The sequence below is a fragment of the Antrostomus carolinensis genome, unplaced genomic scaffold (genome assembly GCF_000700745.2).
Source record: "Antrostomus carolinensis isolate BGI_N321 unplaced genomic scaffold, ASM70074v2 scaffold7310, whole genome shotgun sequence".
NCBI lineage: Eukaryota > Metazoa > Chordata > Aves > Caprimulgiformes > Caprimulgidae > Antrostomus > Antrostomus carolinensis.
The window spans coordinates 168,775-181,877 of NW_010287674.1; the positions used below are offsets into that span (position 1 = coordinate 168,775).

The 13,103-nt window shown below is 39.6% G+C and overlaps 1 protein-coding gene across 1 annotated transcript; it reads right to left on the reverse strand.

Annotated features, from left to right (window-relative positions):
• Positions 1-2,284: 2,284 nt before the first annotated feature.
• On the reverse strand, positions 2,285-11,658 carry MEAK7 (MTOR associated protein MEAK7). Its single transcript, XM_029083921.1, has 7 exons — positions 11,486-11,658; positions 8,123-8,353; positions 7,245-7,389; positions 6,209-6,649; positions 4,825-4,943; positions 3,461-3,640; positions 2,285-2,416 (listed from the first exon to the last, which is right to left on the reverse strand). The coding sequence occupies exons 1-7, from the start codon at positions 11,651-11,653 to the stop codon at positions 2,285-2,287; spliced, it is 1,416 nt and encodes a 471-aa protein (XP_028939754.1). The 5' UTR covers positions 11,654-11,658.
• Between the last annotated feature and the right edge of the window lie 1,445 nt (positions 11,659-13,103).

The following is a 13,103-nucleotide window of genomic DNA, read 5'->3' on the forward strand; positions in this document are numbered from 1 at the left end:
GGCCTCAAAGAACACTGCTGTCTCTACCTTGTAATGGAAGGAAAAGAAAGTCTAGTTGTTTATTTTATGTGTAACTGCAGAAATTTAACTAAGTCTCAAGTCTGTCTGCCATCCACTTAAAGTATTTAGCATGGTTAGTCAGTGTCTAAGCAAAGAATACGTCCACGACTGAACAGTGGGAGTCTGACAGTGTTAAAACAAAAGCCAGCATCACCACACTCCCAGAGAGCATCATGAACTTACCTGCTGTCTCTACAACACTCCCTACTTTGTACCATTTAAAATTCTTACTAATATATACAAGGAAGAAATTTACACAAAAGTATCAGTGTAATTGTTTTAATGCTTTTTGGTGTTACAAACCTGGGAGACCATCTGGTTTATTTAAGCAAGTACAAGATAAAAGGACATTAGCTCAGGCCTCTCACAGCATCCTCTGTACTGGAACAGATAGCATAGACACCCCAATCATTAGTTCAGGCAGCGTACAAAATGCACAGTTGAGTCCTAGGATGTCTGGCTGAAGTGATTTCTTCATGGTCTCCTTTCAAGGTTAAGTTCATATTGTTTAATAAAATTTTAAACAATAGGATGTACATTAAGGCACGAGGGCAGATTTTTCATAGGGAGCCAGATTTGAATATTGTGAATAACATAAAGTGGAAAAAAAAAAAACCCAAAACAACACATACAAGAAAACATTAAGGAAAATAATTTGAAGGAAGGCCACATGATCAGGAATTGCAGCATTATATAGACTGTTACAGCACAGTTTTTGCTCTAAGCTGCACAGAAGACAAATGCATGCTAGGACAAAGGGGATTTGATACAGTCCTTTTCTTTAGGAGGAGAAAGACTGACAATCAAACATATTAATAACCAAACACAATTTGCTGAGTTAGAAATGCCAGTCCCTCTTAGAAGTTAGCATTATTTTTGACAAGTTAATTACACAGAGAATTAGCAAAGTCGGACTAATAATTACTGATAGATGTGAATAGATTCAAGTAGAAAAAGCCCTGAGTATAAGAGATCTGACAAAACTAGCATTGCCTGATGAACAGCCAACAAAACAGAGCAAAAACCCCAACCCACTGGTTACATTTCACATTAGAGGCATTTTTTTTTCCATAATACAGTAATGGCTCTGTGGAAATCAAGTGTACAGCAATCTTCTTTGACCATGTTACACACAATTTCACATTAGAGGCATTTTTTTTCCATAATACAAGACCGGCTCTGTGGAAATCAAGTGTACAGCAATCTTGGTTACATTTCACATTAGAGGCATTTTTTTTTCCATAATACAGTAATGGCTCTGTGGAAATCAAGTGTACAGCAATCTTCTTTGACCATGTTACACACATAACCCTGATTTTTCTTTTTTTTCTTTTTAATTTTTTTACAACTTATCTACAGATACTATTCCCAATTAACTATGGATATTTCTTACTTAATCCTTTTTACAGCCTGATCTCTTACTTCAGTCTCAAGTGAAGCTACTAAAGAACGTACCTTCCCTAGAGACTTTCTGCTGGAGGTATGGCTCATGGTTAGGATTTCTATGGCTGAATGACTCCCAATGGCTCTGTTCTATGAAGTTTAAAAAGCAATAGGCAAATTTCTGCAGAAACATCTGAAGTGAAATGCACTAAGGTGTAGTGTAGTATTATAAAACTGGATGCTGTACATGTAGCATTCTGGACATCTTACAGCCCCTATGGAGTCACTTGATTGAAAATCTGACTTAGAAAACATGAAATTTAATGTTTTAACTGAAGCAATGCAAAGTTAATAGCATCACTCATATGGAATCGTGTAGACTATTCTATGTTTACTAATATTAGACATCATTACAATTTGCAAGCTTCACTGACTAATTTCATTGCATGTAAATAAATACGTGCAGTTGAGGTATAAGAGCCTTAATCAGTCTCTTCATATAAATACAAATCAATTCTCCAGGTGAGTAAGCTGTACTGTCAATAACTCCTCTTGTTTTTAATTCTGTACACAGACAGGATCGATCAGGAATGCTAGCAAATTCATATTCAGGTAGAACTTAGAGACATCTAATGATTAAGTATCTAGTTAATATCCAGACAAAACCCTTCAGGCAGGGTATCGTATTGGACCTAAATAGTGCATAAGTACCAGGTTTAAGCTTTGTCCCAGATAATTAGGTAAATGTAAGGAAAAAAAAAATAGGAAAATATATCCTGTCCAAGGAACATTAATACTCAGGAGCAAAAAAAGAAAGGTTTTTCATGCTACTGTGATTCTTTTAATTATCATCATCATCATCCTCATCTTCAATGGGTTCTCGCAGACCTTCGCTCTGGCGACTTTTTCCAGTCATTTCCAATAAGGCCTGAGCCTCAGGATCTACATCCAGGATACTCTTCTTCCCTTTTGTCTTCAAAACAAAATAAAATATAGTCAATTTAAAATGTCATTATGAATGAATCCATATCAGGCTACAAGAAAGAAACATAATCAAAAGTCCACAAGTACTCTGGTTTGCCGGCTTGTCACACTGAAGCATATATACTTTCCAAGTAAGGCATTTAAGATTCACTTGGATACATCAGATGATTTTTATTGCTGCAGTTACACAAATTAGTCATAAACTTTTCCTAAGATGACAGTGAATTATTTCAAGTTTATTCAGGTTACAAGCCGGCCAGAACATCCTGGTTAACGTCACCTCAGTTTGAAGTGCAGATGAGAACTTTTGTTTTTTAAAGACAAGATACAAGTGCAATTCAACATTTTTTGTAAACAATTTGTTCTGTTTCTATTTAGAGCTATGTGTTCAGTGAAGAGACAGGGCACATTAATTTAGTAGGAAAAGAAATAAAATTTTAAAAAAACCCAAAACAACAAATTGTTCAGACAGTTTAATAAGATAATAAACTACAGGGACAGAGGAGACTGGAAAGAGGTCTCCTACTCATTCCCAGAAATAAACAAGGTGCAGAAAGACCAACGTAAATCTAGTCACATAAAATTATTGTAAAATAATAGTAAATTCAAAGTTACCAGTTAAATCTTTTGGGTTTTCCTCCTGAACTACAGATTAGGCTTTACTTGTGAGCTTCCAGTGCTTGCTTTCTGTTTTGCAAACACTGGGTTTTACTGAACCCCTCCAAGGAGGTTCCTCCTGGAGACCATTCCTCAATATCAAAAAGACCTCTTGAAATTCAAGTACTGCTCTTCTGGCTCTATCATCTCATGGCACCTCGTGTTCTTTCTTGTTGGCATCCTCAATAATTCCACTACTGTTTTGCCATTTGCTTTCTACAAAATATGTGGTACCACAGGGCAAGTTAAAGAAAACATTATGCATTACAATGAGGAGACAGTGTTTTCATCAGAAAAATGCAACTGCAAGTTTTGCACTCGCATCTCCTGTTCCAATTAGGACACAATTTCACAGGTTTCAATTTTGTCCACTTACCCCTGTGCTTTCAGGGAGGTCTCCCACTGCCCAAACTTCCATGGCATCCAGTGTAAACTCTTCTTTAGCTGACAGCTGGGGACTGTTGTAGGTGGTACACCGAGGTTTTGCTTTACTGTGTCCCTTCCCATAGTCACTGTCTATCCAGAGTCCAAAGTACTCGTGTTGTCCACCCATACCCTGTGAACCAAAGCAGCACTTTAAATGCTTGCTGCAGATGTAAAACAAACCGGGCAAGTTAGGAAACCTAAAGTAGAAATTGTTATTTATGCCACACTTCTGTGGGTAGGTGAAAAAGGGTACTCTGAGTGAACCTGGGCTCCTGTACCCAAAGCCTGTATTCCTGAAGACAAACAAGAATTTATCTGAGTACCAGTATCAAAATTTACAGAGTAAATAAAAAATTACAGAGTATCTGCAAGCACTTCAGCTGTGTGTTGTGCCAGAAATATACCTCACTGGCTTTTGTTTATTGTCTAACAGTTCCATTTTAAACAGAGTGAAAGTGCTCAGGTTTGCTGCCTCTTTTTCCATTTAGAAAAGTCTCTACAGAAACAAATAATGTAATTTGATGTTGTTTCCTTTCCTCAGAGCCAATTTACTCCAGACTGCTGCAATTCCCAAAGTTATGGGCACATAATGCCATGAAACTGTAAAGCACTTTCCAAAGTAAGTAGCGTGCTGTAGCTCTGGAGAAAGTTCTCTGCAGCTTGACAGCTCATTCGTGCACTTGAGTAAAAGGAGCTTCTGCCATTGTAATCACACAACAGCAGCGTGCAACTCGTACTCTAATTCTGTTGGGCTTTCTCAGCCTTCCATAATTTAAAAAGCAGTTAGTGTGGCAACGAGAACAGCCAGTGGAAGGATCCTCAACTACATAGATCAGTTAGCTTGTGCTGCTTCAGTGATGTGGGTACATGCAGTCAATTCTTCCAGACAACAGGAGGACTGCTAGAAGGGCTTGTGTGATAACCAAACCTGGCAAAAAGAGTTCTTCCCAGAACCTCCATAAATCTAACCTACATAAAGCCCACCTACTTGGGTCAGACACTAATAAATTTCATCTTAGTTGATTCAGTACTTCAATATACATATCAACTGCAAAGTATAGACCCTATCAGTTCTGTAAGCAGTTCTCCATCATTATCCATAGTTCACACTTTACACTGATGTTTTAAAGCAAGAAAAGAAAAAAATCTTCCTACTAAAAGTGTGGCACAAATAGCACAGAGAAGGGATGAAAACTTCCTCAGAGAATAACAAGTGAAATAAATCTGTTCATAGTAAAAGAAGCAAAAAACATGAAACAGTTCCAAACACCAGCCCCAAATCCAATTTCCAAATTGTCATTTCTTAATACTCACAAGTCCATTTGGCATTGTTTGTTGGCCATTGTTCAAATACATGTAGTGGTCATTATACCCTGTGTATGTGTATACAGCAAGAGAGGGGAAAACAGAAAACAGAAAGCATCTGTTGTCACCTGTAAACAGAGAAGTATCTGAGGTCAGACAACTGGCCAAGAAATAACTTGCCTACAAACAGGACAGGAAAAAAAGTATTGAAGAAGTGCAGCTGCATAAATCAAAGACAGCAGCTGCAATCTCAGAAAGCCAATACCTATTTCTCATCCAGATCTAGACTTATTGTTTATTCTCAGTTACCTCTGTGCAGGGTCACATAAATCAATGCAATTACGTGGCTTTGACCAAGTGCAGAGTCAGAGGCACAACCAGTACCTGACATGACTAGGTAAGGGTACACCTATCACAGGCTGGCATTGTGTCATCTAATACTGGCCACAAACTGGTATTAGCACAGACATCATTAGTTCTGACTATATAGATAGAGAAACCAGTTTAGGATCAATGATTTAGACTACAATTTTCATTATGCCCAGTCTGGTATTCAGAGGGACCTGTGGTGTGATTGTCTAGTACCCTACATGTGTTATTCTATCAGGAAAAAACACAAGGAAAGTGTTGTGCAATGTAACTTTATATAATATTAACTGACTGAAGTAGTAATTATCAAATACTAATTAAGAATTGAGTTTTTAATGTAGCAAAAATGAGGATTCCCAGCAGGACAGATTATCCAGAGACCTTTTTTTTTTTTGGAAAGCCATCACAAAAGTTCTTTCCAAAGAGTTACAAAAAACCCCTCTCTTCTCCCCAAAGTTTTTAAGGGAACAAAAAGTTTAGCTTGTCCAAAAGACCCTTTTGCTGCTGGATTTTAAAAGGCAAACAAAGACAGACAGTGCACAAGTGGCAACAGGAGGCTTAACCTGGTGTTTGGCTCAGCTGTTTTGAAATGGAAGATTGCCATCTGCTGGACACGATATTTAAACTCTAATTCATCCTCTACGCTGTCATTTCCTTCATTTTCATTTCATTTTCAACCTATCCAGCCAGAGGGATTGATGGACATCACTGAAAAGAAAACTTGTTCCATGATCAAAACGTCCTGCAGTTTTAAGTCTTATCAAATAACAGACAAATTATAGACATTAACTTAGTAATATGCCTGACTGGGTACAAAGCAGGAAGAGCTTAACATGTATTTTATTTTTTTCAAAATTAGTGTTATTTTTCCCACAGGAAAATACACTTGGGAGTATAAGAAATACTGTGCATCATGAAAGTAAAATGACAGTATCCATTAAGAGGACAGGATTCTTGTACCTGTACAGAACAGACAATATTTACCAGAACCAAGAGATACTAGAAAAAGAAAAGTGAGTTTTACCTTGAAACTGTGGCTTCACCTCCCAGGACTGAGATGCAAATCCACCAAAGATATAACCATCTAAGTCCTTTAAGATAACAATGCAAGGACCTTTGTTCACTATATGCCCACATAACTGTGAAAAGCTTTCTCCATGAAGCCTAGAAGAAAACAAAAGCTGCCATTTGTGTTGTAGCTCTGTAGGCAGTTGGGAGTTGATGTATATGATGGATGGGATGTCAAAGAGACTGACAAGTCCTCTTCTTTTGATGCCTTTGCAGACTGGAACCAGGTTGACTATGTCTTTGGTTTGGTCTGGGAGAGAATGCAGAACATGGAGGCCTTGTCTGATAACAACACTGAGGAAAACTGAGATCTGTGGAACTCGGTACACCCAATCCTTAATGACACTTTGATCAAAATTTGTCTCCATCAGCTGAGGACCCACAGGTTTTGTCCCATCTAAATAATAAGACACAGAGGAACAGCAGTAAGCCTCTCAGTCTGTACCTTCCCTCCAGAAAACAATCAGTAGATTTTTAAATGTAAACACAATATTCCATTATGTTAGTAGATATGAAACCACATAGGAAAGGAGCCAGAGACAGTAAAATGTCAACTACATCAGGTAGCTGCATCCACAGAACTGAGACACATTTGCCTGTGACATCCATTGGTTGGGCTGTCATGATTAAGAAACATAGACTCCTGGTTACAACAGATAAGATGTTCTTTGCAAGACAGCAAAATCTATTATTACAGCAGTGCAAAGGTAAACCTCTGCTTTGCAGACAGACATACAGCCTTAAATAGCTGCACATACACCCAAACGCCCATCACCTGCAAGTCAGGTATTTGGAAAACAGACATTTTCCATGACAAAGAGTTTTGCACGTCCACTTAAACCAGGACTTCAAAGCAAAGCTCTGCCTGATTTCTGCCAGGGCAGAAATACTGGTGTCACCATTTAAATTCAACGCTGGCACACAAAGAGAAAAATTTTTGGGAGATCAGTGATTATGTGAGCTCTGTGCCATTCTACATTAATGCCACTTACCTGCAAGCTTCAATTCTGATAGCAGCTGAGAAGCCAGAGCCTTTACTCCACTTCCAGAATCCCTAGTATTCTCCATATTCCAACCTTTCAGTTCCTTTCTGTAGCTCAGTACATGGACTACAGACATGATCAGATCCTCTGTGAACTTAAAAGGTTAAAATATCACCATTTTGGCATTTCTTAAATAAAATTGCCAAGAGCTTCAAAGGACTTTCTGAAAATAAAGTCAAGTAGTACTGATGTTGTAATCTCAATGACAGAAACACGTCATGACAAGTCAGAAGCAACAGAAATGCTATTTCAGTGTCACAGGTCTTGAAAAGTATCATGTTCAAGACATTTTGTAAATGTTATTTCACAAAGCATGTCCATAAAATATGGCATGAAAGAGGGAGGTCCAAATTTTGCAGTGGTAGGAGCTGCTAGCAAATTATTGTTTTGTGAAACCCCCGCTCTTTCACCTTTCAAGCTACACATTGGATTCACACATCTGTCCTGCAACTAAAGCTCTAGAAAGCATTCTGCTCAGTTCCCAGAGGCACCAGCCACATCACAACCCTCGCTGGCTCTTAAATATAGCCAGTCTCTACATCCTTCAGAGTGAGCCTGTGAACCATCAGACAAGTCAGTGCACTCCCAAAATCTAGATCCTGGTTCTCAAAGTCAGCATGGAAAAGCTCACAACTGAAATGGACATCTCACATAACCTGGTTTGCCTACACTGTCCCAGATCAGCAAATCGGTGGTAGAGAGATTAAAAAAATACACAAGTGAGGAATCCCTGTTCTGAATCTTGTGCTCTAAAGATTACCTTCAAATTACTCAACCATCTCTGTTCTCTTACCGTCCCCCAAACACACATTTAATTGCTGGTTTACCTCTTGGATTTGTTTGCCCTTCACAGGCCCTTCTGTCTTGGAGATCATTCTCATTATTATGGTAATCTTCTCCTCTGCATTCCCTTTTAAAAGGTTTGACATAAAAATTACAAACTGCTCCTTAGCAATCTGTTCACTCAGCCCAGATGATTTCCCAGTCAGGTCAATACTTTTCATTCCATTGTATAACCGAATAGTCATTTGCTCTGGTAACGGCTCCCGCAAATATGCCTACAACGAGAAAAAAAAACAAAGAACATACTTTAAAAATTAAGAATAACTAGTATAGTTCAGCTAATCCGTGACAAAATACCACTATTAATGAAGGATTTCAATACCATGATCCGAGGGCTGGAGCAGCTCTGCTGTGAGGACAGGCTGAAAGAGTTGGGGCTGTTCAGCCTGGAGAAGAGAAGGCTCCGGGGAGATCTTATAGCGGCCTCCCAGTACCTGAAGGGCCTACAACAAAGCTGGGGAGGGACTTTTCATAAGGGCAGTTAATGACAAAACAAGAGGAAATGGGTTTAAGCTGGAAGAGGGGAGGTTTAGATTAGATATTAGGAAGAAGTTCTTCACTGTGAGGGTGGTCAGACACTGGAACAGGTTGCCCAAGGAAGCTGTAGCTGCTCCTCCCTGGAAGTGTTGAAGGCCAGGCTGGATGAGGCTTTGAGCAACCTGGTCTAGTGGAAGGTGTCCCTGCTGATGGCAGGGGGGTTGGGACTGGATGAGCTTTAAGGTCCCTTCCAATCCAAACCATTCTATGACTCTATCAGCAACAAACTTTTGTCAAAGGACTGGATTTCCACAAGAAAAAAAAAGAAAATTCTCTATTTTGGTCATATCTCCTTTCCAATACAATTTAGTGATTTAAGTTGATATTGATTTTCTACAAATGCCATGGACTTAAAAAAAATGCCCAAAACAACAAAAAAAACCAAACAACTCTGCCAGTCCAACATTTAAAATTGTGTTTTAACCCTGCTTTTGATAGTGGAGCTCACAGATACTTAAAGAGAAAGTAAAGCTTTTTTTCTGTATCTCAGTTTTGGCCTCACGACAATGCAAGGAACATGTTCAGCCCTACATGCATACACAGAAACAATTCAGAGAAGTTTCCCTCTGCATAGCAACATCCAATTTAAGCATCAAACAACTGAGATCATCTGATTTTTATAAGGTATCCCTGATGTTCAAACAGTCAAAATCAAAAATTACTCATCTAAATTGCATGACTTGCCTTTTGAATTGAAATCTAACTGCTGTACATCATCATACCTCACAAAACTGTGGGAAAGAGCTGACTCTGGATTCAAGAAACTTTCACAGCATTCAAGATAATGACATGGTTTAAAAATAAATCATCCAAAATACTCCCAAACATTAGGACATGATTATGCCCTGTCTGCAGTGTGCAAAGCACTGTGTGTAACATGCTCAACACCTGACTTGACTCATACACAGGGGTGTAGCCCAGTGGGGACTATGCTGAAATCAATGGAGTTCCACCTGTGAAACTCTACTCATTGGAGCTGCTCTTACCAATCTACTGCTGGCTCCACACCCCTCCCATTGGATTCACCAGGGCCGTCCCTATTTGATGGCAACGGCTGTTGCTGTGCATAGAGGGTGAGATCCAACATGCCAAGCTCTACCCAGCTTTTGTTGACGTCAGTGGTAAAACTCCCATTGATTTCAGTAGAAGCAGAATTAGCAGCTGCAGTCTGGCATGTTGGAGTGCTTCATGTTGAGGGAGGGATGGTCACAGGGGGTACAGCTGCCTTTCAAAGGATTTCTAAAAGTGCTACATGAGCCTGAAGTGAGACAAGCAGCAGGGAACATGATCAAAACCACTGCACTCAAAGGGTTTTTTTACTTCACAAGGCAGTATTACCTACCGACTCTAAACCCTTTCCCACCCACCACTAACTTTGTTGTACTGTTTTATTATGCTTATAGCTGTTCCACTAAGTAGACCCGGGGGTGAGGGATGTAAAAAGGGAAGCTTTATCATAGAAGCATAGAATGGTATAGGTTGGAAGGGAACTTAGAGATCATCTAGTTCCAACCCCCCTGCCATGAGCATAGGTTAATTTAATATTTTAAGATAACAAACATGTTAATAAACATTGAACAAACCCACACCTCTGACAGTTTAGAATCTTTGTCTCAAATGGCTTTGAGAAAGTATCTAGAGATACCTGCTCTACCTGCTTTCCAAGCTATGCAGGGCAGCCTGCTCTGGTCCAGCAGTTATCTAATTTCCTTCTAGTAAAGCACTGAGTCTAAGCAGAGTACCTGAGGTTATGTTGGGCCCCTGTCAATGTTACCAGGCTGTTGCTAGATCAAATGTGCCACATACCAATGTAGCTCAGGCATGAGCATAGACATCTACAAGGCAGGCAGGCTGCCATAGTCCCTACATTAAGGAATTGGGCACCTACAGGCAGCCTTTCAAAAGATTTTCATTTAAGTTGGCAAATAAAAAGGCAGAAAGGGAAAAGACAAGTGTTCTTATCAAACTTCACACTGAGCTAGGGGCAAAGCCACAAAGAGAACTTCTTCCAAGTCCCAATCAAATAACAGACCCCAAGGAGAAGGTTCTTGGATGTATAAGGACAGCAGCACCGCTGGAGGAAGGCTAAAGCTGGTCTGTAAACAGATGCTTTGCTAAATACCTCAAAATATTCTGCTTCTTTCCTGGAGTTTTAATGTGATTCCATTAACTCTGTAGCATATCTAAAAATGCACTTCTAATAGGACATTCATTTGGCTACTTGATTTCCTGCCTAACTGAAGTTATCAAGTATTGCTATGAAACATTTTCCTCTTCTTTCTTGATTAGAAAATGAATGCAAAGTTAATCAGAAAGCATAATGCACGTTAATTAGCTAAAACAGGGAGCCACAGCTTAATCAAGCAAAATTGAATTCTCTCCTTTTAACGCAAGTGAAAAGAGATGGTGATGCAATCGAGGGAGAAAGATACAACCAAATACAAACTTTGTGACAGCTTCTCAGGAAAATCTGTAAATAAACACACACTATAGACTCCAGGGGGAAGAATATTCTTCTAATTTTTCAGGTTTCTGTAAAAATATTTTCATACATCCCAACTTGCTTCAGAACCAGGAAAGCTGCAAATTGACCTAACAGTGCAATTTAAGAGATAAATACAAACCTGAAAGTCGCTACTCATGTTAAACTGTAAGAAAAAGTTAACTATCCATCCTGCCCCAAAACATTAAGTATTAAATTGAGATGAGCAGTCCTTAAAAAGTAACTATTGCCATGTCTTTAGTTTCTTTCTGGAATTATGTTCAATGCAGTGCATCCCAGATATATCAAGAAAAATAGATTGTCTTGCCTGTAGTGCTGCCAGAGTCACAGTTTTCTTCGTAGCTTTGCCATTTTTTCCTCCAGCTGAGCCATTTGATCCTGATAAGGTATCAAATACTCCATCAATCTCAGACTGCTCCTCAGGAAGAAACCTGGAGAGGTGATCCCGATAGGCATTGCTTTCTGCATTTCCCATCTTTTCAACCTGAAAAAAAGGAAAATTAATTCTAAAAACCCAGTAAACACAGAAAAGTATCACAATAGCCATGAAAGATACATCAAACAGACTAACATACCAGTGCAAGTTTTACAAGAGGAGCAAATTACTAAATTACTAGCCTTCTACGAAACTATTATTAAAACTAGCTTAGTCTCTGTGTTCACTGAAACTTAATAAACATGAAGAACGTCCGTGAACAACAACCATACTTTAAAAAATTACAATCTGCCAGCTCTTTGCTAAAACTACCCTGTCTACCAATTCAAACCTCATTTAAGTCTTATCAAATGGAAAAACCAATACGATTTAATGATTAAATTAGCTTGTACAAAATGACCATGAGTCTGTCAACTGGAATACATCAGTAACATGAAGGGAATAGCCTGATTATGGATTATTTATGACAGATTATGCTTCATCTTTCTGATGCATTAATGGACTGAAGCTAAGCCTGTCAATAATATGTGGCACCAAAACACCATCACTGTAAAGTCTCTGAAGATGACATGAGAATGTTTTTTTCATAAGGAAGTAATACAAAAATCATTCAAAAACTGCCAAGAAACATAGTAACAAAAACATTTAGGAAGACAACTCAAGACCCGTCAAAAGCACACAGCTTCATGTGAAGTCAATGAATTGTTGAGAGCTGGTACCCACAGAATTAAGGCTGGTGGAGGCAGTTAGTTTGGGGTGGTTTATTTGTTTGTTTTACACATTTAGTGGTGCAACTATGATTTCTCTCACAGTCCCAGGATACACCTGCATTACAGAGACTGATTTTTTAGTGTTGTCTGGGCCACCTGCTCTGGCTTTCTCCCTGGAGCAGCATGGTATGGACCTTAGAGTGCCACAGGGACAGTCACCACTGTAAACAGGCTTCTGCTCTACCTGGGGTAGACACACTCCTGGGGTGACAATATAAATGAGAAGAGGAACAAAACATCCTTTTGTGGTTTTCTTTCCACAAATTCCACATCCTTTCTGGCACCTCACTTTTGGTTCGGGATTCCCAGTTCCACAGAAATCTCTTCTTTGCAGACCAGCCCATCACACAGCCCTCCAGCAGCCTCAGAAGAACTCTCTGTTCAGCCTAACCAATCTTTCTGTCCTTCAAGGATACTGACTGTGACAAACAACTCTACATAAGAGGCTGGGTTGGGCTTCTTTACCTTCACTGAACAGCCTGGAAGGAAGATGTTGATGGTGGGGAAAACACCAAAGGGTTAAAGGAAACGGCTGTAATCTGGAAAACAAACCGTGAAGACATTACTCTCTTAAGCAGCGAAGCGCTGGAGGAAGCAGGTCCTTGACCGCTCTCCCTCAGCCCGGGGAAGCACAAGCCGGGAGGCTCCAGCCGTGACAGGGCCGGCCCGGCCGGGCTGTGCGCGGCAGCAGCGGGGCCCAGGCCGGGCGCTGACCCACC